This window comes from Lethenteron reissneri, chromosome 7 (assembly GCF_015708825.2).
Source record: "Lethenteron reissneri isolate LAM-NWPU_2019-01 chromosome 7, ASM1570882v1, whole genome shotgun sequence".
Taxonomy (NCBI): domain Eukaryota; kingdom Metazoa; phylum Chordata; class Hyperoartia; order Petromyzontiformes; family Petromyzontidae; genus Lethenteron; species Lethenteron reissneri.
Genome location: NC_083785.1, coordinates 10,152,384 through 10,175,836, shown reverse-complemented (window position 1 = coordinate 10,175,836; position 23,453 = coordinate 10,152,384). Strand labels below are relative to the sequence as shown.

General features: G+C 45.9%; 1 protein-coding gene across 1 annotated transcript in view; it reads left to right on the top strand.

Moving 5' to 3' along the window:
• The window catches only part of LOC133357479 (collagen alpha-1(II) chain-like), a 71,093-nt gene that overhangs the window by 4,534 nt on the left and 43,106 nt on the right, over nucleotides 1-23,453 (top strand). Inside the window, 17 exon segments of the mRNA XM_061575431.1 lie at nucleotides 4,695-4,898; nucleotides 8,848-8,864; nucleotides 9,286-9,318; nucleotides 9,544-9,576; nucleotides 10,291-10,344; nucleotides 11,069-11,170; nucleotides 12,743-12,820; nucleotides 13,967-14,011; nucleotides 14,162-14,215; nucleotides 16,186-16,239; nucleotides 16,401-16,454; nucleotides 17,178-17,231; nucleotides 18,106-18,159; nucleotides 18,321-18,365; nucleotides 19,315-19,368; nucleotides 20,699-20,743; nucleotides 21,203-21,256. Of these exon segments, the coding sequence (XP_061431415.1) occupies nucleotides 4,695-4,898; nucleotides 8,848-8,864; nucleotides 9,286-9,318; nucleotides 9,544-9,576; nucleotides 10,291-10,344; nucleotides 11,069-11,170; nucleotides 12,743-12,820; nucleotides 13,967-14,011; nucleotides 14,162-14,215; nucleotides 16,186-16,239; nucleotides 16,401-16,454; nucleotides 17,178-17,231; nucleotides 18,106-18,159; nucleotides 18,321-18,365; nucleotides 19,315-19,368; nucleotides 20,699-20,743; nucleotides 21,203-21,256 (1,034 nt within the window).

Genomic DNA, 23,453 nt, shown 5'->3' with positions numbered 1-23,453 from the left:
AAACCATTTGAATGCAGAATGGAACCTGTAAATACCATTCCGCGGAAAATATTTGTTCACGTGACAACTTTGCTAATTGACGGTGTCGGTTGGAGAAGTTTTTTTTTACAACACACAGTTTGACTCGAGCGATACTATCTAAAAATCAATTAGACTGTTTAAATATACTTTTTTATTTTACCAGATAAGACCCACTGAGCTACATAGCTCTTTTTTCAGAAGCGACTTTGGAATTTATAGCAGCCAAATGCTCTAAACGCACGTTGATTCTAAATGTGCAGGGAAATATCGGAGGACCCGGAGAAAAATCCACTTGATCATGGGGAAATAGACAAACATACAGACGTCAGAGTCGGGATCAAACCCACGACCTCCTGCATACCAGGCGAGGCAGTTAACATCTCACCACCGTGGCGCTCCTATAATGAGAACAGTTATGAATGGGAACAAAAGGGTTTGTTACTCAAACATACAAATGATTCTTACAGATGTGAAATAACTGCAAGAGGAAACATTAGCTCAGTGTTAAAGCATATGTCTCCACGTATAAACACAAATGTTCATATTCTGTCAGCCGTTTGGCTTTCCAGCGAGCAAACTCTGGACCGGTTTCGACCTTCTTGGGTCTCATCAGCAGAGTCTGGCTTATTCATCATTATATTTTATTGGCAAGAATGCTCCATGTAAAAAACAAATTGGCACCCACATTTCAGTGGGGTCCCGTGGAATTCTGCCTACGTCTGCATTCATCCACGATGCTTTCAGTGTAAAGCCCCTTCCCGGCTGCACCTCCCGGGTGGAATGTGACGGTGTTCGCAGGTGTGGTGCTGCCCTCCGCGTGAATGACACGTGATGTAAAGCATGTACAGTAATACGTCTAAAGATCTCTGGGAAGATCGACGGAGACCTCGGGCGGGTTTCTATTTCCCACCTTATCGCTAACCTTTGACAGCCCACACGGTATTTGTACGGTCTGCCGGTGCACAGACGAGAAATATACCAATGTTATGTCGTCTTATCTACCGAAACCACACACACACACACACGCAGCCACCTTCATCGCAAGAAGGCATCGCAGTGTAAAATCTTTAATTGTAGTCAACGGTGACGCTCGGGGACATCGTCGGTAAAAAGCAATCTGAACTGTAAATAAGAGCTTCAAAAAAAAAAACATCGTTTGGTAAAGAGAGCACGTTAAAGCGCACACTCAATCTGCACGACTTCAAGTGCAATATCCAAATAGGAGGGGTGGACGATGAGCAGCTTGCGTGGCGCCTTGCCGCTGCGAGCCCCGTTGATTGAGTTTGATCCCCGGCCACGGCTGACGTCAGCGGTGAGTGATATCAGAACCCCGTGATGCCACCGGCCCCCTTTCCCTTCTGCGCCAGCGCATGCTGACCCAGCGAGGCCAAGTACGGTAAAAAAAAACACGAGAGCGGAAAGGCTTCATCCGACACTGGCTTGACAGAGGTGAAATTTGAAATTGGTAAATGAACGTAAAATGGTATTCCTGATTGCTACATCACTGGTGGGCAAATACTCTGCAGTTCGGTTCTGAATTAATATTTTTTTCTACCGAGGCAAACTCACTGCATTAAAAAACTCTTCTTTCAAGGGGCGGCCTGGCCAGCAAACAACAGTGGGAACTGATGAGGATGCGAATGACTCGTGGTCCAAAAGTATTTTAAACGAAACTCTGTGGTGGCTGGTCTTGACAAGAACACACCATTGCCTGGAGGGATGAGTGCTAATGTGTCTCATCAGTGAGTTTAGCACCGTGTCAAAATGAAACTGTCCACAAATAGCCAGGCTCGTGGTAGCAATTCAGCATAAAAATGTTACAATTTTGGATGGTAACATGCATACACAGGGCTTTACCACGGCAAAATTACAAGTTGGAATCTAATTTAGCACCGCTCATGCTGTTACTTACAGATTTTTTTTTCCACTATAAGTGAATGTTTTAATTTCACTTTGCTACTGTCTCAAACTGCAGGTGGTGATGTTAGCGTGATTGCCCGATGAGTGGAGGTGAAATAATTAATAAATAAAATGTGGACCTAGAATGACTAGTCGATTAAGCTCCTGAATTTGGAGATATATAACAAAAAAAATCATCGCCAATTTTTTTTTTACGCGGGTGAATACTCGGGACACTTCCAAAAATGGTAGCCGCCCCCACATCCTTCCTCCTGAAGGCGGGAAACCCCCCCAACAAAGCCACGCCCAGCGAGACGTGGCTTTGAACGTCGATCGCGGGCACTAAACCCCGCCCAACTCCTCCCGTTTAGTGGCAACGCGGAGGAACGGAGGTGAGACTTCTTTTTTTTTACCCCCCAACTATTTTCGCGACGTCCCAATTCGTCGAGCAATCGAAGCGATAGTACGGGGGAGTATTCGTTCACTTTAAAACAAATCGGACATTCGGGCTCCAGCGAAACGTCAGAAAACTTTCTGTGTGACCCTGATGTGTGATTGCGTGTAGTTTTCGAGCGAAACATTGCAAACAAAATCGCAAAAATTGTTCATCTGAGTGTGGGAAATGTCTGCAGACTACGGTTGGAAAACCGGACACGTGTTATTAATGGTAAATGAATTGTTATGATAATAGACAAATGCTAACGAACTGTTATTTCATGTCAAGTTCAACGTTTGCGAAATATAACCAGAGCAATCGAGCACTTGCACATTCAGCTGTGAAATATCAAGAAAGGGTGGTGATGGTATGCTGTACGATTTAAATGTGTACGAATATAGAGAACTGAAATGTAAATCAAGTACAAAAAAACGTACCTTAATGTTGTTATACATTCTTCTTGCAGGTGGAAAATTGTTCAGAACAAATGAAAATCTGTGTCGTATGAAAACAACTGTCCATACAATGCTTTTCTAATGCCTTTTCAAACATAAGCTGTGCAATTCTTTAATTAAAAATGCTTTGCAATTGAAGCTTCACTTATATTTGGATGCATTTTGCCCAATGGTAAACATCGCAGCGTGATGCCTGCAACCGTTTATTTATTTGTCGAACCACTTGAAGATATTCCACAAACTCATGCGCCCTCAACGCCCTCTACCGGACTAATAAATGATGGCGTTGCATTTCTATACAAGTTAAAGGCCCTTTAAACAGTTTTTGTTGTTGTGTATGGCTGTAATTCATTATATATTAGAGACCAATAAATAGACGCAGGTGCCAGTGATACACCGAGAAAAACATTTCCTAGGTAAAAAAATAAAACATAATTTCCTCCCAAGCGTTTGATTGATGGTAAAGTGCCGCCTACATTTGCCGTGCCTTCACCACTCCACTGCTGGTGGAAGAGCCTTCACTGGAAGGGTATTTTTGGCCTACTCTTCCACACTGCCCAGAAATGTGTGGAATAGGTGGGAGTTTCCACACTTTACCCTACCGCGCGCTTTACCGGCTGATCTGCGGCGTCCACATTGAAACCGCGGTCGGAATCTTAAAAGAACGATTCAATTGTTTCAACTGCCGCTGGCAGGCACGTGCAGTGCACTAACCACGACGCACAGGTGGTATCAATCCCATCGACTGCACTAAGTTATTTTTTTTAATCTAACGGCCATCTAAAAAAATCGGAGGAGGCTCAAACTTCACGTTTTTTTAGCTTGGTAATAATGTACTGCCCTTAAAGATTCACCACTTTACCATCGCGTAAACACAACAGGGCAATTAGTGAAGAGCGGGCCAACGTTTGTATCTATGTTGAACTTCTTTCGCACCGTACGTAGCCAACCGTGATAATCGGAGGTGCGGGGGAAGGACAACAAAATAAGCTAGCAGGGCCAATTAAACTTTTATGGTGCCCAGTAGCACAGATGTATTTCAATATTGTATCCCCTCCCCCCTGATAGCTCTGTAAATCAGCGCCCGTTCGGTGTTGACGTTGCATCGTACGCTCAATGTTACTCAGCAAAATGCATCCAAAGCACCTTGGTTGGGTGCTCATAAAGTGACAACGGTTACCGTCTGAGCTCTGGAGACGGTGGTGACGGCTCACGCATTGAGAGCCCTGAGCATGAATTTTACATTGAGCCCACCACCCCCACCCGCCCCGCAACTTTCCTTTCATAAAATCCCTGAATTCATAAAATCATAGTGAGACGGCAGAAAAGAAATACCCATACAGTGAGATAAGAGAAACATAGCAGCCAAAAATTGCGATGCGGTGAGATGAGAAGAGCGAGACAAGATAAAAAAAAATTATAAGGTAAAGACGAGATAGATTATATTCTTAGGTTTTTTTCGGTAAAGTCACGTAGGTAAAAAAATTAAATTAATAAAAGTAAAATAAAAATAAAACAAATTTTAATTTTTTACCTACGTGACTTTACCGAAAAAACCTAAGAATATGAATCCTTGCAGTCACGAAAGCTTCAAATCTAGAACGAGAGAGATATGAATCGACTCGTTCGTGTGAATTATTTCGTGACGTTCATCACGATTTAATTTCAGCCAATATTCCATTTCTTTCCCTCGCCCCCCAAGAATCCGATGGCTCACTTTAGCTGCTCGGAGTGCAAGGCTCTTGCTTGGCTCACCAATGCCCAGCGACACCTACCGTCTCGACAGCTTTAACAATCCTGGGCTTTGCCTCCCCCCCCCCCTCGGAACTAACGCGCCGAACCCATGCCCTCCTTCCCCTCCTGACCCATCGCGGTATGAGCAGGCGAGGATGGCAGCTGTGTGCAGGACGGGCAACGCTACAGCGACAAGGACGTGTGGAAGCCGCAGCCCTGCAGCATCTGTGTCTGCGACAGTGGCAGCATCCTGTGCGATGACATAGTCTGCGAGCCGCTCTATGACTGCCCCAAAACGGAGATTCCCTTTGGGGAGTGCTGTCCTGTCTGCGCGTCCAATCAGCCCTCATCCGGTCCGATGCTTCTCCTTTCCCACCCTCACACTCTTTACCCATCACCAGCGTCCAATGTTGTGCAGTGTGTACCCTCCCGATCTGATCCTCCCCCCTCCCCCCGCGCGTTTACGGGTCGTGCCGTGCTGTCGTTTGGCCCGGCGTCCGCCGCTTCGCTCGCGTGCTGGGGAGCTGTAACGCAGCTTCGTTTAATGGAAATCGGCTTATTAAGGAACCTCAAGTCGGTTGTCAGTTCTTGAACGAGCTCCCAGCGCGTGCAGGCGAAACGTCGGACATCGTGCGGAACAGCGCCGCGGTACAACTCGAAAACGCATCAGCGGGCTACGCGGCACAACTGCGAAAACCTACGCAGTTGTGAACCCTCCCTGTCCCCCGCCTTCTAATCAGTCCGCTCGCCTTCTTTTTACGCACACGTCCACTTACTGAGCAGAAGCAGGGATTAATTTCAGCTGGGTTTGTCCGGGTCTGTGGCCCGGAATATATTTCCGCAACTGGCACAGCCACATCGAGCGCACCTCTTGCCAGTGCTGTGGCTACTGCCGTAGTGTCGACCTAGCGACCCGGATAATATTCAGCGAAAAAATTAAGCCCTGAGCAGAAGCGTTTGTCCTTCGTTTGACAAAATATTTGGTTTGCGGTAAGAAAAAGACCGTTTCCTTACGCACGAATTTTTTGGGAAATGAACATGCGCGGCTTCTGTGCGAAACAGCGGTCCGAATTCACACACGCTTCCACACACACGCAACACGACTTTTCCTCAAGCCCGCCGCTTGCCACGAGCTAACGCGTCACGTGCCGGGAGCGTCGCGAGCGATCCGGTCAATGTGTGCAGGTTACCGATGGCGCGAGCCAAACTGGTGCCCAACAGCGCCGTAGAATCGCTGTACCGTGCGGAAGCAACCTGTTTTGTCCCGTGGTTCAGTGGCTCCTGCATTTGTCACGAAATGCAATGCCTCTCAGGTTTCCCAGAATTATAAGATGTACCATGGCTATCCTTTAGTCCCGCAGCAGCAGCAACAAAGGCAGCAAAAAGCAGAAGACACAGCCACAGCAGAGTTGACATTGGATTGGGAGTCAGGGATTGTGAGGATTCTGATGTTCCCACAAGCAGCCAATCTCGAGGGTTTGCCAACATCATCAGCATCAGCCATGATCAATTCACTGTCGGATGAAGGCCTTCCCAAGCCGTCGCAATCTCTCCCAGCGTGGTTGTTGCAAGTGAATCCTGAAGTTTGTTTTTATTCCTGCATCGAGCAAGGCAGCAGTCAGGATGTTAAATAGGACTCGGAAACGAGAAGAAGAAGGAACAAAACCCCTATTTACGTGTTTCAAATCAGCCAGTGCCTGAATGCGAATAGAGTCGACGCTTTTCCTAATCTTGGCTGGCTATCGAGTTTCAAAAAATCACGTAAATTGTCTCTCCTTGAAGAACCGCCAGCGAGCTGCAAAACAAATCAAAGAGGTCGCAAATGACGGGGCAGGCTGCAGCAGTGGCTGCATCTTAAACAAAATTGACTTTCCAAAGAGTGGCTGAATTTAGGAGTGCAGTGTTTGCCTCCAAATCGGTCCAACAGCGTTTTCAATAACGCGGTGTTGCTTTCGTCGGTGTGGTGATCATTGTGCCACCCTGATGTCACAAGAATTTTTAAGTCAAGTCAAAAGGAGCGGGGGGGGGGGGCAGGAGGGGGGGGGGGGCTCTATTTTCCCTCAGATTCGTTCATAACCATAACCAATGACAACCCTCAACCGTTATCCACCGCAGAATGACGGCAGCCTCCCATTACGACACCGCTGTGATGAAGCCGCTGCATTTGTTTGGAAAGAAAATGGTCAAATCAAAGCGCAACCATCGTGCAAGTCTGATTACGAAACGTTTGACTTTGTAAGCTTGTTGGAACAACTCAACGAACTTTCATATCTTCACTATTTGGCCGACATCGTTAGAAATCGACGATAGATATAACCAATATATATAGTGTATGTTCAGAGATACACGTTTAGTTGTAATAATGATAATGGAAATGCGTTTTAAACATCAACAAAAAGCCTCGTTGAGTCTCAAGATTCTTCTCAGGAATATTTTGCATTTGGAGAGGTGGGAAATTAATTTCGTGAGCGTTTGGCTTCATGAGGGAGGAAACAGGACAGCTTGGGAAAAAAAATCTCCCACTAACAAGAAGAGGTTTTACTCTCCTGCCAAATGCCATCTCCAGCCCAACTCGCAGCAAATTTCAACTGCAGCCCAATTGAACCACAGTTATATGACATTTGCTGACGTATAAAAAAAAACCTTCCAAATCCTTTTTTTGGCTTTAGAGAATGTACGTGTGGCGTCAATGGCCCGTACGTGCAAAACGATGCGATACCACTTCAGGTTCACGGGGGAAAACAAAAGGACACCCGAATATTTTAGTCGATGACGGCGCCACAGTGTGGGGCTTTTTTGCGCGTTCGTCGAGTCCGGATGGAGCAGAAGGGGCCGCCACAAAATCGTAAAGCTCCGTCCGCGTGAACAGGCCAGGACGCTCAGACGTCATTGCGACAGTGCCCATTCACTCCCCAAAACCTGACTGGGGTTCTCAGCAATCGATGCTTTCTGACCTTCGCAATTCAGATCCGCACCGCGGATACCAAAAAAATATATTTTTATAAATCTCCGCCTCGACTAGCCAAGGCCACGAGTGGCAAAATTGACAGCTGGCTCACCGAACTCAATTGAGTTCACAGGAATCGATGCTTTCTGACCCTTTCAATCGAACCCAACAGAAAAAAACAACTCGGCGACACTTTTAACATAATTTATACGAAGTGCAATATCAAGCAGTTCACAATTGACCAACGAACCATTGCTCTCAATAGAAATAGACCGTGCACACAAAACGGATAAGTTGGGAGTGCCATTAAAATCATTAACATTACGTTATCTTTCCACCAAACGTGAATTCCATTCACACATTGTACGGTGCTAAAAGGTTGTGTTAGGGTATATCACGCCGATCAGGTGTGTGTCACGTGGGTCACACAAAATGCACAGACTCGAACAGAGCAAACACCCGTATAGTGAAACATTCCCAAAAGTAACATTCTGTTAAATGTAATAAAGAGGTTCAAAGGAGTCCCGCCCGCCCGCTAGAAACTTAATGAAATTGTGATTCGAGGTCGTGGCGATTCAACTCAAGAATCATTTCTAACACTGCACCCAACATCTACAAATTGGAAAAAAAACGTCAACTACTCGTTTGCTAAAGACGCGACATGATTAGTGGGTCACTATCAATCGACGGATCGATGCACCGTTGCCCCTCTGCTATTGATACCATCGACCACCTCCTGGAAAACATCACAATGCGTCAAATTGCACGGTCCGATGCTTTCCTCAGCACAAAAAGCACCCCGTCAGAGCCGTCGCGAGAGAGGCTAAGAGACAGAGAACGACACGGCCGAAGTATATCCGGTGGAAACGAATCCTCGCTGGGAGGCCGTTGGGCGTCACACCAGAAGTCTCCGTTCTAAAAGCTCTGCAAGCCGGGCAAACACCGTGCCCGAACTCCAGGAGAGAGAGAAGCCACCGGCCTGCATGCATGCTATTCCTCTCCACTCGCACGCGTTCTCTCAGACCCGCTCGTCGTACGGTAGAGAAGCGGAGAAACGTTGACATTGGGTCGGGTCAACGCTGCAGGCGACTCAATGTCTCTGCCGTAGAATTTCCGCAACAAAGGTTGAGCGCCGTGAACTGATTTGCATTTGTAAAGGGGTTCAGATCACAGGTCCAACTAATCACAAACAAAGTTACGGAAAAAAAATCGTCCCTCATATGCAGCACAATTACTCATAGCTGTCAGCCGCCGTTTAAGAGTTCAATTATTTTATATAAACAGAAGATTTATTTTTACCTTTCATGTTTTTCTTTTCCGAAACTCTCCCCTGCCCCCCTCCCCTATATACGCAGGGCCGTCAAGAGTAAGGGTAAGTCAATTTGTGCACAATTCAATTCCATTTGCACACAAAATGTAAAATTGTAGCATGCAAAATCTATTACAATTATGGGTGACGTGCATTCGATTGTTTTTTGTCCGGAGGCTTGCCTTTGTTGATGATGTGGTAAACTTCTGTACGCCTTTTGGTGTCATCTGGTCCAACACCAATGGAGACTAGGCTCTAAGGAAAGCTGTCTCGGGTGTGGACCAATCAACTTCAATGACAGTGCATATTATTATCATTATCAGAGTTGTTTCTTTTTGTTTGCATTTTGACTACTTGTGTTGTGGTTATTGCAAACATGATGCCTTGTATAAAGGTGTCAGTTTTGTACCAGTTTAAAGGGTAAAACCCTAGTACTAAACTTTTAATTGTTAACCCGATTTTTCTTATTTTTCTTGTATCATAGGGACAAAAGGGTGAGCCAGGAGAAGTGCCTGAAGTAGGTCCACGTGATTTTTATTCTACGCTGTGTGCATGTTTCAATAACACACATTCATCATTCTTGAGTGAAAATATTTGTCCCACAATAACCGTCTATCTCATTCACAGCCAGCTCTGACATTAATTGCAGTATAATTTATCACGTCTGTTATTTGTTGAATATGGTTTAAAGGCAATAACAACAATAATATTCTCGTGTGATTTCCTTTTGATATTTTTTTAGATACAAGGTCTCAGAGGACCCTCGGGACCACAGGTGAGATTTTTTGTTCGCGACATTTTGAGAATTAAATTGTAATTATAGGTAATCTTAGATGTCTGATCAGTAAATAGAGCTCACAAAGCACACGTGGTGTGTTTTCACTGCTCCAGCACGATTAATATCCTGGGCTTGAATCTGGACAGCGACCAGAGACTAAACCAAGTTTTAAAAATACAGCAAGCTAACAGTTTCAGAATTCACACGATTAATGCCATAAAATAAATGTATTTGATCTTGCATTTTGGTCATTTTAACCTCAGAATGATTATTTGGTAGGAAGTGTGTATTTTAAAGGTAGTGGGATAACTTCACGTCCGGGTCATACCTCATACTTCATCATGAAATATGATGTTGGGGAATGACCCACAATGAAGTATCATGGCTCCGTGATATAGAATTAGAGATATGAAAATGAACCTCTCTGTATGGATATATATATACTGCCAGCAAAATTGTATTATAAATACATGAAAATGGCAAACTGAATTGTAATGGAACTTTCAATCATTGTCAATTCAAGTACAGTGCAGGGAAATACAGTTAATATTTTTAACGGTTAATTGTTGGAATCCAATACACGCGACCGTACATTTGTGCTAGATTATCACAACCCATACAATACAAGAATAAATACGTAAAAAACGAAACGCCTTAAATGTTTATATCCTCAATGGCTTCTGGGATGCCGCTGCCTGTCACTTCAAACAGGGACCACCTGGTGAGCAGGGACCGAGAGGAAACCGAGGAGACAAGGGAGAAAAGGTGAGCAAGAAAACTCCTGTGTTCATCCTCAACCCCCACCCGCCCCCCCTACCCCTCGGTGCACAGCGCCGGTGCCACGGACGGTGCCACACGCGGCAAGGCAAAACTAAGCGGTTGGGAGAGAGCGTGGTGGCAAAAGTGATGGGGATCCAGTGGCCCATGTCACGAGACAAAACTTGTGAAAGTGGTTTATTTTTTTTCTGGAAGCGGGTGTGCCTGAGTTTTTTTTTGTGCCTTGTTGGAGCCTGAGGCAATTTCCATCGCAACCTAGCGATGAATTTTCTCACCAAATATTTTTCCGGCTGCTGGTGGACTTGAGTGGGTGGCACGTAGTAGCCGAGGTACACTGGATGTGTGGCTTGTTGGCTGTGGACAAATATTTTTTCCCGGGTCACTGACGTGTGCAGACCCAGGTTAAATTAAGCCCCGAGTACATCATGGCAATTCTCTCTTGAAAACCGTGTGACCAAACACCTCAGACATATTAACATGTGACATTCTCATGACGACAAGTATAGAACCGCAGTTGCACAAACACATTCAAGAGGAATAATTTGCGTTTATCTCGGAGATTGCAATCAAGACCTCAGCATCTTAAATCCCCTTAGATCACATCTCGTCTCAATCTCTCTGATGCAACTGCTGCAGTCTAGCCAAGGGGATCCCCCAGTGGCAGCTGCCCCTGTGTTGTCGGCTAACGTGTGCCTTTCGCTTGGCCCTGTAGGGAACTCTGGGGCCTCGCGGCAGGGATGGCGAACCCGGAACACCCGGAAACCCAGGAGCAGCAGGCCCGCCCGGTCCCCCAGGACCACCCGGACTTGGAGGGGTAAGTTTCTTAATATTAATTTCTTCAACACTTGGAGAGGCTGCTCGACTTCACGATGACACCAGCAATGCCCTTTAACCGAGGAAAGCCTCAGTGAGTCCCTGAGTCTTTCTCTGTCGTCGAGTTCTAAAATTAAGAGTATATGGATGAACATTTAGTGATGATCATATTATTGCAATATTTCATTTTGTTCATCCTGAAAAGCCTCACGGAGTCAACAACTCTTTTCATGTGGATACCGTCACATTGTGATGTTTGGCCAATACCATTAGCGAGTGTTTGGCTTCATGTGGCGGTGGAAACCGGAGCACCTGGAGTACACCCCAACACGTGTGCACACGAGGGGGTGACACGAAACAAAACAATGTTTTATTATTTTACCAGGTAAGGCCCACTGAGCTATATGGCTCTGTTTCAGAAGCGACCGGGCCGCTAATGATAGCTCAACAAAGTGGCTCACCACGTGGAAATTTATAGCGGCCAAATACTATAAACGCGTGTTGATTCGAATTGTAGAGGGGAACAACTGGTAGGTGCTGGGGAAAAATCCGCGCGACCAGACGGAGAGAGACATGGAAACTCCAAGTGTACAGGCGTCAGGACCGGGATCGAACCCACGCACCTCCCGTGTGCCAGGGGGAGGCGGATAACATCTCGCCATTCAACCACTGCCATCTGGCAGTCCAAGCCCAAAACACCTCGCATCCTCAGGCAGTGCTGCCACCCTAAGTACGAACCGGGTTTAAATCTGCTCAGTTTCTGAGATCAAATCTATTGAATACAACAACAACAATAACCAACAACAAAATCCCTTTGTAAGATTTAATTTCAAAGGGATTTCTGAGCCAATTGTATTGCCAAATCGTGCCTGATTGACCTTTGAGATGTGCAGGACAGTTTGGAGAAGCCAGAAATGGGTGGGTGCAATGTTAGTTGGGGGACGCTGTGTGAAATCAGGGTTCAATGAGGAGTCCGCGGCCTTGCAAAACAAGTTGTGGGATGTGTTCAATGTGGCCCTCTGCAGGTGTTTGGATGCCAATGCTCTGAACTTCGCTTTTTTCCCTTTCAAAGTCACATGCGTTCTACGACCGCTCCTCGTGAATGGCCGAGGGCCTCTTCAGGTTTATGTCAGCTCGGATTATCCCCTTAGTATATAGCAAGTGCTGAAAAGTAACGGCAGGTAGTCGGGTCAAGAGCTCATATCCAGCCACCCATAGTAAAACAATGGCCAACAGATTTACCGCCACTGTACAAGGGTCCTCTTTTCTTCGTGGACCAGTAGTTTCACGAATTTCGCGGTGTCGTGTGTTGTAATTAGCGGCACACCATGACCCAGGCGATATCTCATTAAAACTCACTATGCTTATCGATTACACCTTCAAGAGGGCCGTTTGTTGCTGGTCGCTTGGTAATGTTGGGCCTTTTGGCCTCTGCTCACCAAACTGTGATAACAAAAGTAAGTTTGCGTACTTGATCTCATCTGTAAACTGAAGGAACTGCTGGACAAGTCACGCTCTGCGATGCGCCATGGGTATTCATTCTCTGTCTCTCTTCTGCCTTGTTCCCCTCCAGAACTTTGCCGCTCAGATGGCAGGTGGCTTTGATGAGAAGTCTGGTGGCGCTCAGCTCGGAGCTCTGCAAGGCCCCATGGTGAGACGCCTGTTCACCTGACCAGTGTAGATGCTGCTTCAGCACAGCCGGTCACGCTTAAACGATCACTCAGCAGGCCTTCGTGCAAATCCACGACCGGAGGAAGGGCCCTCCATGCCGTCTCGTTTGTAGGGGGTTGTTTGACCATACTTTACCACGCTGTTCGGTGCGGCTTGGTGAGAGGAGGGAAGGGGCGAAACTAGTTTGAAGTTATTATATCCCGGAAATGTTTTTGTGCCGGCATTGTATTCTCCTCGTTAAATGTACTCAAAGCAAATTCACGCTACACAATTCAAGCGTCAAATCGCGCGCGTGCGAATCATTTGTTCACAATTGGCGATAATTATGAATATTTTACTGGAGTGTACAAACGACTTTTCCTCCAGACTAGTCAAATTCAGCTGGACTTTATTTGACCTTTACATTTGCCACCCGCATAACGGCCTCAGCATGATTGGGGCCCCCGGCCACTGTATATTTTGCCCAGTGCAGTACCCGTGAGCCCGTAGACCTCTTCATGCGCACACCTTTTTCTCCCGCACCCCCGTCTCGTGCACCATCACCTGTGCGGCTCACGCCCTGCGAACGCGGCGAGCGAGGTGTTCGCCACGTTGACGCCGACGAGCGAAGCGGAGAGAAGTAGCAGCGGGATCTCGCAATTGGCGCGACGCTTCCGACCGTCGGCGGCGCCTCGAGCGATGGCTCGCGGGGCGAGGTCCCGCTGGGCTCTCGCGAGCGCTGCGAGTGTAAAGAACGTTCTCGCGATTGCCGCTTTTGTGATGGCCAAAGAGGGCCCGCTTGGGCGATCGCACGCAACGGAATCGGCTTGATAGGGCGCCGTTCGCACGTTTCATGAAATTGCTCTGCTCACACAAGAATTACTTGATTTGATATTCGTCAACATCTATAGCTTCTGTCAACTCATTAGCGATGATGATAATGGTGGCTGAACTAATTTCTACCGTGGTTTTCTTACTATAGCCGGGTTTACTGCTTCGTTGATTCTCAACTCTTTCTCTTCTACACCTTTGACCTTTGACTACTGCATCTGTCCACCTGAATTTATGTCTTCCCCCATCACATGCACGCGCATACACACAGAGACACATAAATCACCTTTGCAATTTCTTTATATTTTTCTAACAGGGACCTATGGGACCAAGAGGACCTCCCGGACCATCCGGATCCCCTGTAAGTCAAACCTTGCATATTTTACTCTTTTCACGTTTTGATCTCGAGCCAACGATCACAGAATGTGCACTCTTTGTTTTGTTGCCAATGTAACGGATCGGGACGTTACCTGCCCAGCGGGATGACACGTTTTTCATCGTCGCTCTGTAGGGCCCTCAAGGATTCCAAGGATCTCCTGGCGAACCCGGAGAGACTGGCGCCGCTGTGAGTATCTCCAACAAATGGCCTCGCGAGGTCGACCCTCTCTTGTTGGCCTCGAGTGGTCCAAAGACAGAAAGCGGTGACTTTTAAAGAAAAACAAAAAAGGAAGGCAGACGTCATTTGTGCTGCTGTCAAAGCGGGTTCATCTTGGGCCAAATTGAGAAGGCCCCCACGTGGAGATGTCTTGGCAATCACACCAAAGTCTCGAACTGTTACAGCTTCACTTCGGTTCCCTGCTGTCACCCCCTCGGTGTGGAACTCTATCCCTTTGCACGTCCACAACATCAAATGCATTGCGACTTATAAGAAACATCTAAAGGCCTATCTGTTTGGTCAGGCTTTCGAGCAGCCCTGAGCTTAGCGCCATGCGTCTGAGTTGTTGACCTGTCTGCAAAATCTGGCGCAATATAAATGTCATAATTATTATTACCGTACTATTATTCATAACCTATTGGACATTCTCCTGCACCTATTTTAAATTACAAAAAAATTAATATCCACTTCTGAATTAGGCCTCCTCTAGCCATGTCCGTCATTGCGGTGGGGGTGTGGGGCAGGGTGTTTGACCTTTACTTCAGTTCACTGGTCAGGGTCGAGCCCAGGACCGGTTCAGATTTCATTTGCCACTGGTGTTAGACAAGGCCAGGAATCGAACTCGAGTCACTGGGTTAAGTAGCACGATAATAACTGCCCAACATTGCTTCACCCAGTCTGTAAATAAAACAAAAAAACACCGCAACACATTCACCAATAACATTGTTGCCTTACAAGAACATATATATATAACATAGGCAACATTCTGGGCAATGGCTCTTCTTCAAAGAAAATGGTCAAAATGCCACCGATTATATCTGTTGTATACATTATATATTGAGTGTCGTTGAAAATGTGCTGAGTTTTTTTTGCTGTGCTTGTGCACCAAGGCCACCACATAATCTGTACATTACACTTCTTCAAAAATAGCCAAACACAGCGAGTCGATATTTTTGGAGCAAAGCTTCGGTGTAACAAACCACTTACCTTAATCAAAGACACAGTTACTTCAAGCAACATCGGTGGAGGTTCGTTATAACACTTAAATTGAGTAAAGCCAGTGTCAATATTTAATCATTGGCTATTAATTTGTATTCAATGCTGTAAAGGTCACTAAAAGACCAATGCAATTTTTCATTTCTATTTAAACTGTGGTCTACCCTCTGCTCTGCCTTTTTGTTCTCCTGACAAATATGACCTTGAAGATTTAGTATCTGATGCTGGCCGGGTAAAGGTTGAACCCTGCAATTGCTTGCTCATGCCACTGCTAGCAGAGAAGGGCCTCGATCGGAGAAAGCTATAGACGGTCTCTTCTCGAGGGTGATTTGGCCTACTCCTCCACGCTGGCTAGATGCCTTGGAAGAGGTGGGAGAAACCCACGCTTTACGCCACCACGAGACCTGGCGATCAGCAAGCTGCATCCGTATTGCTGCAGTCATTAGCTCAAGGAAGTTCACCGTTGCGCACTAATTATTTTCAGTGAAATTAATGCTCCACAATGTTGGATTTATCTTAATTATTTCACAAGACTGGTTTTCTTTTTGTCATACCATAGAGTCCCTCTATGGCTGTACAACTCAGGAAAGGGATGGAACACAATAAGAGATGCCTTTGTATAGCAGTAGGCAGCCATAGGCTGACAACAACAATGCATCATACCTAGTTTACAGAAAATATCGTCTAATTTTATATTCATAGAGCACCTTAGCTTAAGGCGTTTTACGTAGTTTCAAAAGCAGTAACAAAATACTGATCTAGATGGCAGGGACAGTGCAAGGGCTGAGGAATGAAGGAGAGCAACAGAGGGCACATGGAGATCAAGAAAGGGCTACAGGGGAGGGACGGACAGAGTGGAGGGGCGAGGGGATGGAAGAGGAAGGGGATGGTGAATGGAGAAGAGGTGAGCTTTACATGAGTTGTTTTTTTTGTCTTGTTTTTAGGGCCCTCTGGGACCAAGGGGTCCACCTGGCCCAGCTGGGAAACCTGGTGACGATGTGAGTATTTATACAGTATTTAAAAAGACATATATCCCGTATATACATTTGCGAATATTTTGACAATTTGTGTACATTTCTTTTTTACAATGACATGTTGTCGTGGTGGGGGGTGATGTAAACCTGCTAATGTCACGTGCCTTTCTGCTGCTCCCTTACAGGGCGATGCTGGGAAACCTGGAAAGTCTGGCGAGCGTGGTCCCGCAGGTCCACAGGTGAGTAAGATGACCTCTGCAGCTAAACACGGCCACTCAGGTCGCCACCAATCCTGGATTTCCCGGGAGCCTCCTCGTTGTGAGGCAGCTACGTTTAATGTCCTCGTTTTTCGTCAGATGCGTAAAAACAAGTACATTTAGGACATTTGCGCGGAGTTCTCCCCCCGTTTCGGTATTGCGAGATATTTTTCTAGTTCTTTTGGTAAAGTCACGTAGGTAAAAAATGAAATAAAAATTAATAAAAATAAAACGTGACTTCACCGAAAGAACTAAGAGTATGAATCCTTGCAGTCACGAAAGCTTCAAATCTAGAAGATATTTTTCTCTCCGTGACGTCTGTATGTATGTTGAACTTCTTTCGCACCGGACGTAGGAAACCGTGATAATCACAGGTGTGGGGGAAGGATAACAAACTAAACACAAAAAGCAGTTCTAAAGAAATTCGTTTTCAATCTAGATTTAAAAGTGCATAGCTCCAGTGGTTTGCTAAAACTTCGGGATATGATCCGATTTTATTATTCCACTGCGGAGGTGGCAATCCCAGCGGCCACACCTCATCGCCCATTATCATCATCATCATCACCGCGTCGCAAAGAGCTTCGTGTTTTTCATTTGGCTGCACTCGTTCTGAATCACGTTCTTCCCTGCTCCATTGTTTAGTTAACTGACCGTGTCATCATCCCTGTCTCTTGTTCTCACTCTCTGTCTCTCTTGCTTACCCAGGGTGCAAGAGGTTTCCCCGGGACGCCCGGTCTTCCAGGTGTCAAGGGTCACCGAGTAAGTTAGGACACCAACGTGAATTGACATATCACACGCAATGTGCACGTGCATAGCCTGCAAAATATGAAAGGGTTCCAATAAATGGCACGTTCAGGTCTAGCCATGAAGTCTGTGGAGGTGTTTAGAAAGCTGATAAGGCTGACAGTCCACATTGTCCCAGTTCGTGCGATAATCTCAGCAAATTTAGAAATGCATTCAAACCTGTTGCGTACAGATCTAATAATTGTGTCAAGTGAAATGTTCTACGTGAACGTCAATAATACCCACACATATGTGTATGCAGCTTACAGTTTAATGGTTTGCACTATTAAAAGAAAATTTGTGCAATCCACTGACAGTCAATGAACGCCAAGTAATGTATATCTGTGAAAACTGATATCGGCTTGCTCTTTAATTCGACATTAAACTGTGATTTCAGTTTAGGCGAATAACATGTGAAATTAATCTTATTTTACCTAAATAAGTCACATCGTAATAATATCCGATACATTCCGCAAAATTGCACTCATTAACTAATTCGTTAGTAAGTGGCTTCATTACCTAAACGGTGCGATGCCTTGCAGTAAATCGTGTGCATTTCTTCGCGTGTTTTAGCGCGCTCCTGGTATAGCCTTTGTGGTGTAATAAATGCTGCGAATACCACACGTACAAATCTTCCTCTACTGCCGTGCGGCATCATGCAGAGACAAGCAACCGGTCGTTTTGGAACAGCAACAAACGTGCGAAAATCTACGCCTAGGTTATCCTCTAGCCATTCAGCAGCGTTTGGTTTTGCGAGTCGATTCGTCGCTTTGGTGCCGCCGTTCAAGTTGCCTTGATTGGCACTGACTAACGACGGCAACGCTGACGATTCTCCTGCTTATCGTTGCAGGGTTACCCTGGGTTGAACGGAGCCAGGGGTGAGGATGGAGCTGCTGGAGCCAAGGTGTGCAAACGAGTCGCATTTCAGGACGATGCTTACAATAACAATGGCGATTTTATGTATATATTTTTTAAAAAGATCGATGCCGCTCGCGCGTGTTTAACAATCGCTCGATTGTCTAAAGCAGTTTGAGCGCCGGGCTGATCTGAGCGCGTCTGTTGCAGGGCGAGAATGGAGCTGCGGGAGAGAATGGAGCACCTGGGCCCATGGTGGGTATTCAATGTCACCCTCTGTCTCTGCCTCTCTCTCTCTCTCCTCGTCATTCTCACTCGTTAACGAGTGTTCCCGACCTCTGTGCTGGACACCGCTGCACTCCTTGCAATGTTCGCCGTCGCTGCTATAGCGATGGCTTCATAGGGTCCCCCAGGTCACGTTTAAACAAACAAACCTACGTCCGATATAGTCTCGAGACCACATCTGTTCCATTTTCCTTCCACTTCACCAAACATCATACGTTTTGTCCAGGTTGCTCCCATCACAGTCAGCTGTGTCAATACACTTTCGTTTCTATCGGTCATTTGCACTTTATACAAATTACATGCACGTGTTGTGCCAAGGTTACATTTCGGCGAACGGGATGAACTAAATTGCGTAAACGATACGCAGTATATCGAGAAACAGCAGAGAATACGTTGTCGAATAAAATCACGAGACACAATCGAGCAGAATCGTCGAATTTATGATGAGGGGGGGGGGGAGACACAAGATGCTCCATGTTGAACTGAAATGCTTTGCAAACTCACATTGTATTGTAAAAACTGTTTCATAACAAATCGTTAGAATGTTGAATCTATTCAGAATACATTCAAGACAACAATAGATGACAGTGGCACCGATTTCCCACGTGTTGGAGCCAATGGCTCAATATATTCGTGGAGCACGGATGTCCAACAGAAGGGGAGGGGGTGAGTGTGTGAGGCTTATAATATGTACGCTGAACTTTTTTCGCACCGTATGCAGCCAACCGTGCTAATTCTAGGTGAAATATATTTATTTCATGTGCAGGTAAGTATAGTTAGTGGGGGTATCATGAGTAGGGTCCGGCCCCACAAGCCCCTAGAAACAGGCCGCCACTAGTCGCAGCGTTGTTGTTACAGCTTCACCTGTAAAGCTCACGGACACTCACCCACGTGCTGCTTTGCGTGTCTCCTCTTGCAGGGTCCCCGTGGTCTGCCCGGCGAGAGGGGCCGCCCAGGACCCGCTGGACCTGCCGTGAGTTGAGCCCAACCGCCCGCACGCGCCACCCACCGTCATCTCACGAGCAGCAGCGGTTGTCCTCATTGCAGGACTCCTGTCACCTTGTTCGGATAACCTCTGCGCACAGCCACACGAATAGGGATTCGCATGCGTAGGGAGCTCAAGTGCCTTCGCGACTTAAAGCAGCTGAGATGCCATCTCAGCCACAGTCATTGCGAAATGACTATACTGGAGGTGGTACGGAAATATTTTCCGGCTCGCTGGCACGACCGGAGCCAGATGAAAGCGGCGATCAAAACCTGAGAAGTCTTCCAGAGAACCGCATCAGTAAAGAGTCCTTGGAGACGCGAATTACAATCATATCCGTTTCACGACAGTCTTTAGACCGCGTGTACAGAACCGCAGTCACACGAACACGTTGCACTTAAATACCTTGTCAAACTCAGCTCAAGCCAGTCCAATGCCCTGCTGCAGTCCAGACAAGGGGACCCCGAGTGGCAACTGTCCCTACGCGGCACAAGCTGTACGGTGTGGCACCGGCCTGCAAGACGAATGGGCACAGTTGCCAATGCAGTCAATTCGCGTTCAACGTCACCTCCGTTAGCACCCTAGCCACTACAGCAGCACCATCGGCGCGCGTGCGTTTAGTTCTCTTAACAAATCGTCAGCATAATTGTTTTTTTACACTTCTATCTGGCAACAAAACTGACACCTTTTAACAAGGAGTCATGTTTGCATAGACCGCAATACCTGCAGTCATAATACAAACAAAAGACATAACTCTGATAATGTATGCACTGTCCTTGAAGTTGATTGGTCCACACCCGAGACAGCTTTCCTTAGAGCCTAGTCTCACATGGGTTGGACCAGATGACGCCAAAAGGCGCACAACTCAAAGACAATGCACCATCAGAGTATGAGAGCTCGGGGCAAGCATCTACACTATGGGAACCTCATTTACCAGTAAAAATATGATAATTGGTGTTTTACCCTTCTATCTGGCAACAAAACTGACACCTTTTTACAAGGAGTCATGTTTGCATAGACCACAATACCTGCAGTCATAATACAAACAAAAGACATAACTCTGATAATGTATGCACTGTCCTTGAAGTTGATTGGTCCACACCCGAGACAGCTTTCCTTAGAGCCTAGTCTCACATGGGTTAGACCAGATGACACCAAAAGGCAGTTTTCTCTCCACTGCTCGACAAATGCAGGCCTCCCCAATGCCGTCCTCGTCGCTCGTGGTCCTACGACAAATGCGACCGGCATTGATGGGGCCGCAGTGAGCTCGGCGCGCTGGCTTTGTGGTTGATCATTTCCTTGTGACGACTTGTTGCAGGGCGCTCGTGGATCTGATGGTCAAGCCGGAGCTGCTGGCCCCCCTGTGAGTATGACATTCTCAAACAAATCGAAACGTCGCGCACAATCGCGCGAAACAATTTCTGCTCACGGCCGGTTCGCGGCGACGCGTTTATCACACACGCCGTGACCATGGAAATGTATCGTCACCTTCAGCCTGAAACAATAAATATGCGTTGTGGTGCATTGGGAAGTGGTGCATCAGTGAAAATAACCAAAACTCAGCACACGTCGGTAAATAACAACACTTCCCTAGTATTCCAGAGAGAAGGTCTATTTCCTGAAACGTCACCCAGCCGATTTTGTTTCCTCTTATAGGGCATAATTAATTTATGAACGAGTTGACATTTCGTCAGCTTCACAGATCGAGACACGTACACCATGCGCCGATGTCGCAGTAAGCTTTGTATCGATGGAAAGTTACGTGTGTCGTTTGCTGCGCATCTCGCCACATCGATTCTACATTTCTGCTTGCTGTCTGCAGGGCCCAACTGGACCCGCTGGATCTCCTGGCTTCCCAGGTGCTCCCGGAACGAAGGTGAGTCATCCGAGCCCCCGAAGACCCACTCCTTGTGGGACCAGATGGGCACCCTGCACTTGTCACATTAATGCAGCTGACTCTTGATTATCTGTGGGTGGATTTTTCCTGATTGCGGATATCACTCACGCTTGTGGGTGTGGGGGGGGGGACCCCATTATCATTACCGGTGTCCTCTTTTAATTACTGGCTGCTCTTAGCTCGTCGCGGGTCAGTGACTTAGTGTACACGTTACTTTCGGAAGACATAAAAAAGTGATTAAACATTTCTACGTTCCCCCCACCATTGTACAGACCTACATGTTTTGCATTATCTGAATTTTTATATAATCTGGGATAGCCCTACCTCCCATTGCCTTGAGTAACGAGGGTTTACTGGAGTGGAATTTTCAGTATTGGAGCAGCGTTTAGGCTGTCACCTGAGTGCGGGTGACCCGACTCTGACGGATTATCGTGCCAATGTGACCTGTCTAATTTCAAGTCAATTGGCTTTCAGGGAAATTGTGATGCCTCCTAATAGTGGAATTGTCTGCATTTACAAACTGGGAAACAATCTACAATGACTAGCATCGCATCGTCTTCTAGAATGTTCTGCCTATGTGCAGGTTCTTGATTCAAGGTTCTGTCCAGTCTGTACGATCTTGTGCTAGCCTCTTTGTTTCTTCACAAGGTCGCCGTTTCTTTAGGTCAACGAATGGCACCTTTTTAATTCTTGGCCTTTTCCCCAATATATTTTCTCCGAGAGCCTCGTCCAGGAGGCACATTCCCCTCTGATGCTTTGGCATATCCAGAGGAAGCCACATTCCTCTAATCAGCATTACGGTGATGAACTACAGCGTCGTTATCTCGACTGCCAGATAAAATTAGGGTATTTATAATATGTACGTGTGTGTGTGTGTTAAAGTGATTTATTAATATATTAAAAATGATTCATTGTGCTTGATAATAACCTGACCCCTTAAAGCACCATAACCCAGGAGTCAGTTATCTCATTATGCAAATCATAGCCTGGCAGTTCGTGATGTGACAAGCTATGCATGAGCATTCCAACGCACATTTGTTTGATTGGCAGTTGAGTAAATGATGGTAATATAAAGCTCATGTTTAACAAAGATTTGCAGCGTGGTAGTAATGACATTTTCGCAGTATATGACTAAACATAATTATTATTATTACCATCTATACAGTTATCATTAGCCATGGCCAATCCAATGGTAGATTAATATCTGTTCTAGCAGTTAGCAATCACGCGATGCAGTAATGTATACAGTATGAGCAAAATATAACGAGTTGATACTCTGTTATGGTATATGTATTAATATGTTACGTAAATTTGTACTAATTTGAGAAGAATTCAGAGTACAGCGATGGTCATTATTACTGGACTGCAATTTCAGTATAAACTTTAGATTTTTGCAAAGCGAATGACCAATTAACACACGTATATATACTATTGTAATAGAATGTAATATATTAAATTCAAAATTATCGGGAGCCAAGGGAAATCGACCGCTAGATGAAGGCCTCACCAAGCCATCAATCATCTTATTCAGATGCTGAGATTTCATCCGCTGAATTAATCTATGGGAAATGAATGCCTATGCCGACAGGAAGTGCATGCTAAGGCTCTTAAGTAGGGCACCAAAGTCAAGCTGGTTCGGAGCAAATCAAGTAGCACGCCGTGAACCACACTTAGGCATCGCACGCCGATAAAAAAAAAAAACCTCAATTGAACCTTCTTCTTGGTTCTTTCGGTAAAGTCACGTAGAAGGGAAATAATACAATAATAAAAATAAAACATAATAAAATACAATTCTCACGACGTTTCGGCCACAACGCAAGCAGCCGTCCTCAGTTGAAGAACTGCTTGCGTTGTGGCCGAAACGTCGTGATAATTATTTTATTATGTTTTATTTTTATTATCACTTGATACAGATATCGTGCTGTGACGGTTCCACCTGGAGACGGAAGCTTGTGTTGCCTCCGAAACGTCGTGATTTTTATTTTTATTTTACTTTTATAAATTTAATTTTTTTACCTACGTGACTTTACCGAAAAAACCTAAGAATATGAATCCTTGCAGTCACGAAAGCTTCAAATCTAGAATAAATAATAATGTATTTAATTTATCCACTCAAGTCTCAGAGTCTCAAGACTCTTTAGTCAGGAGAGTTCTGCATTGGGATGTTTGGCCAATT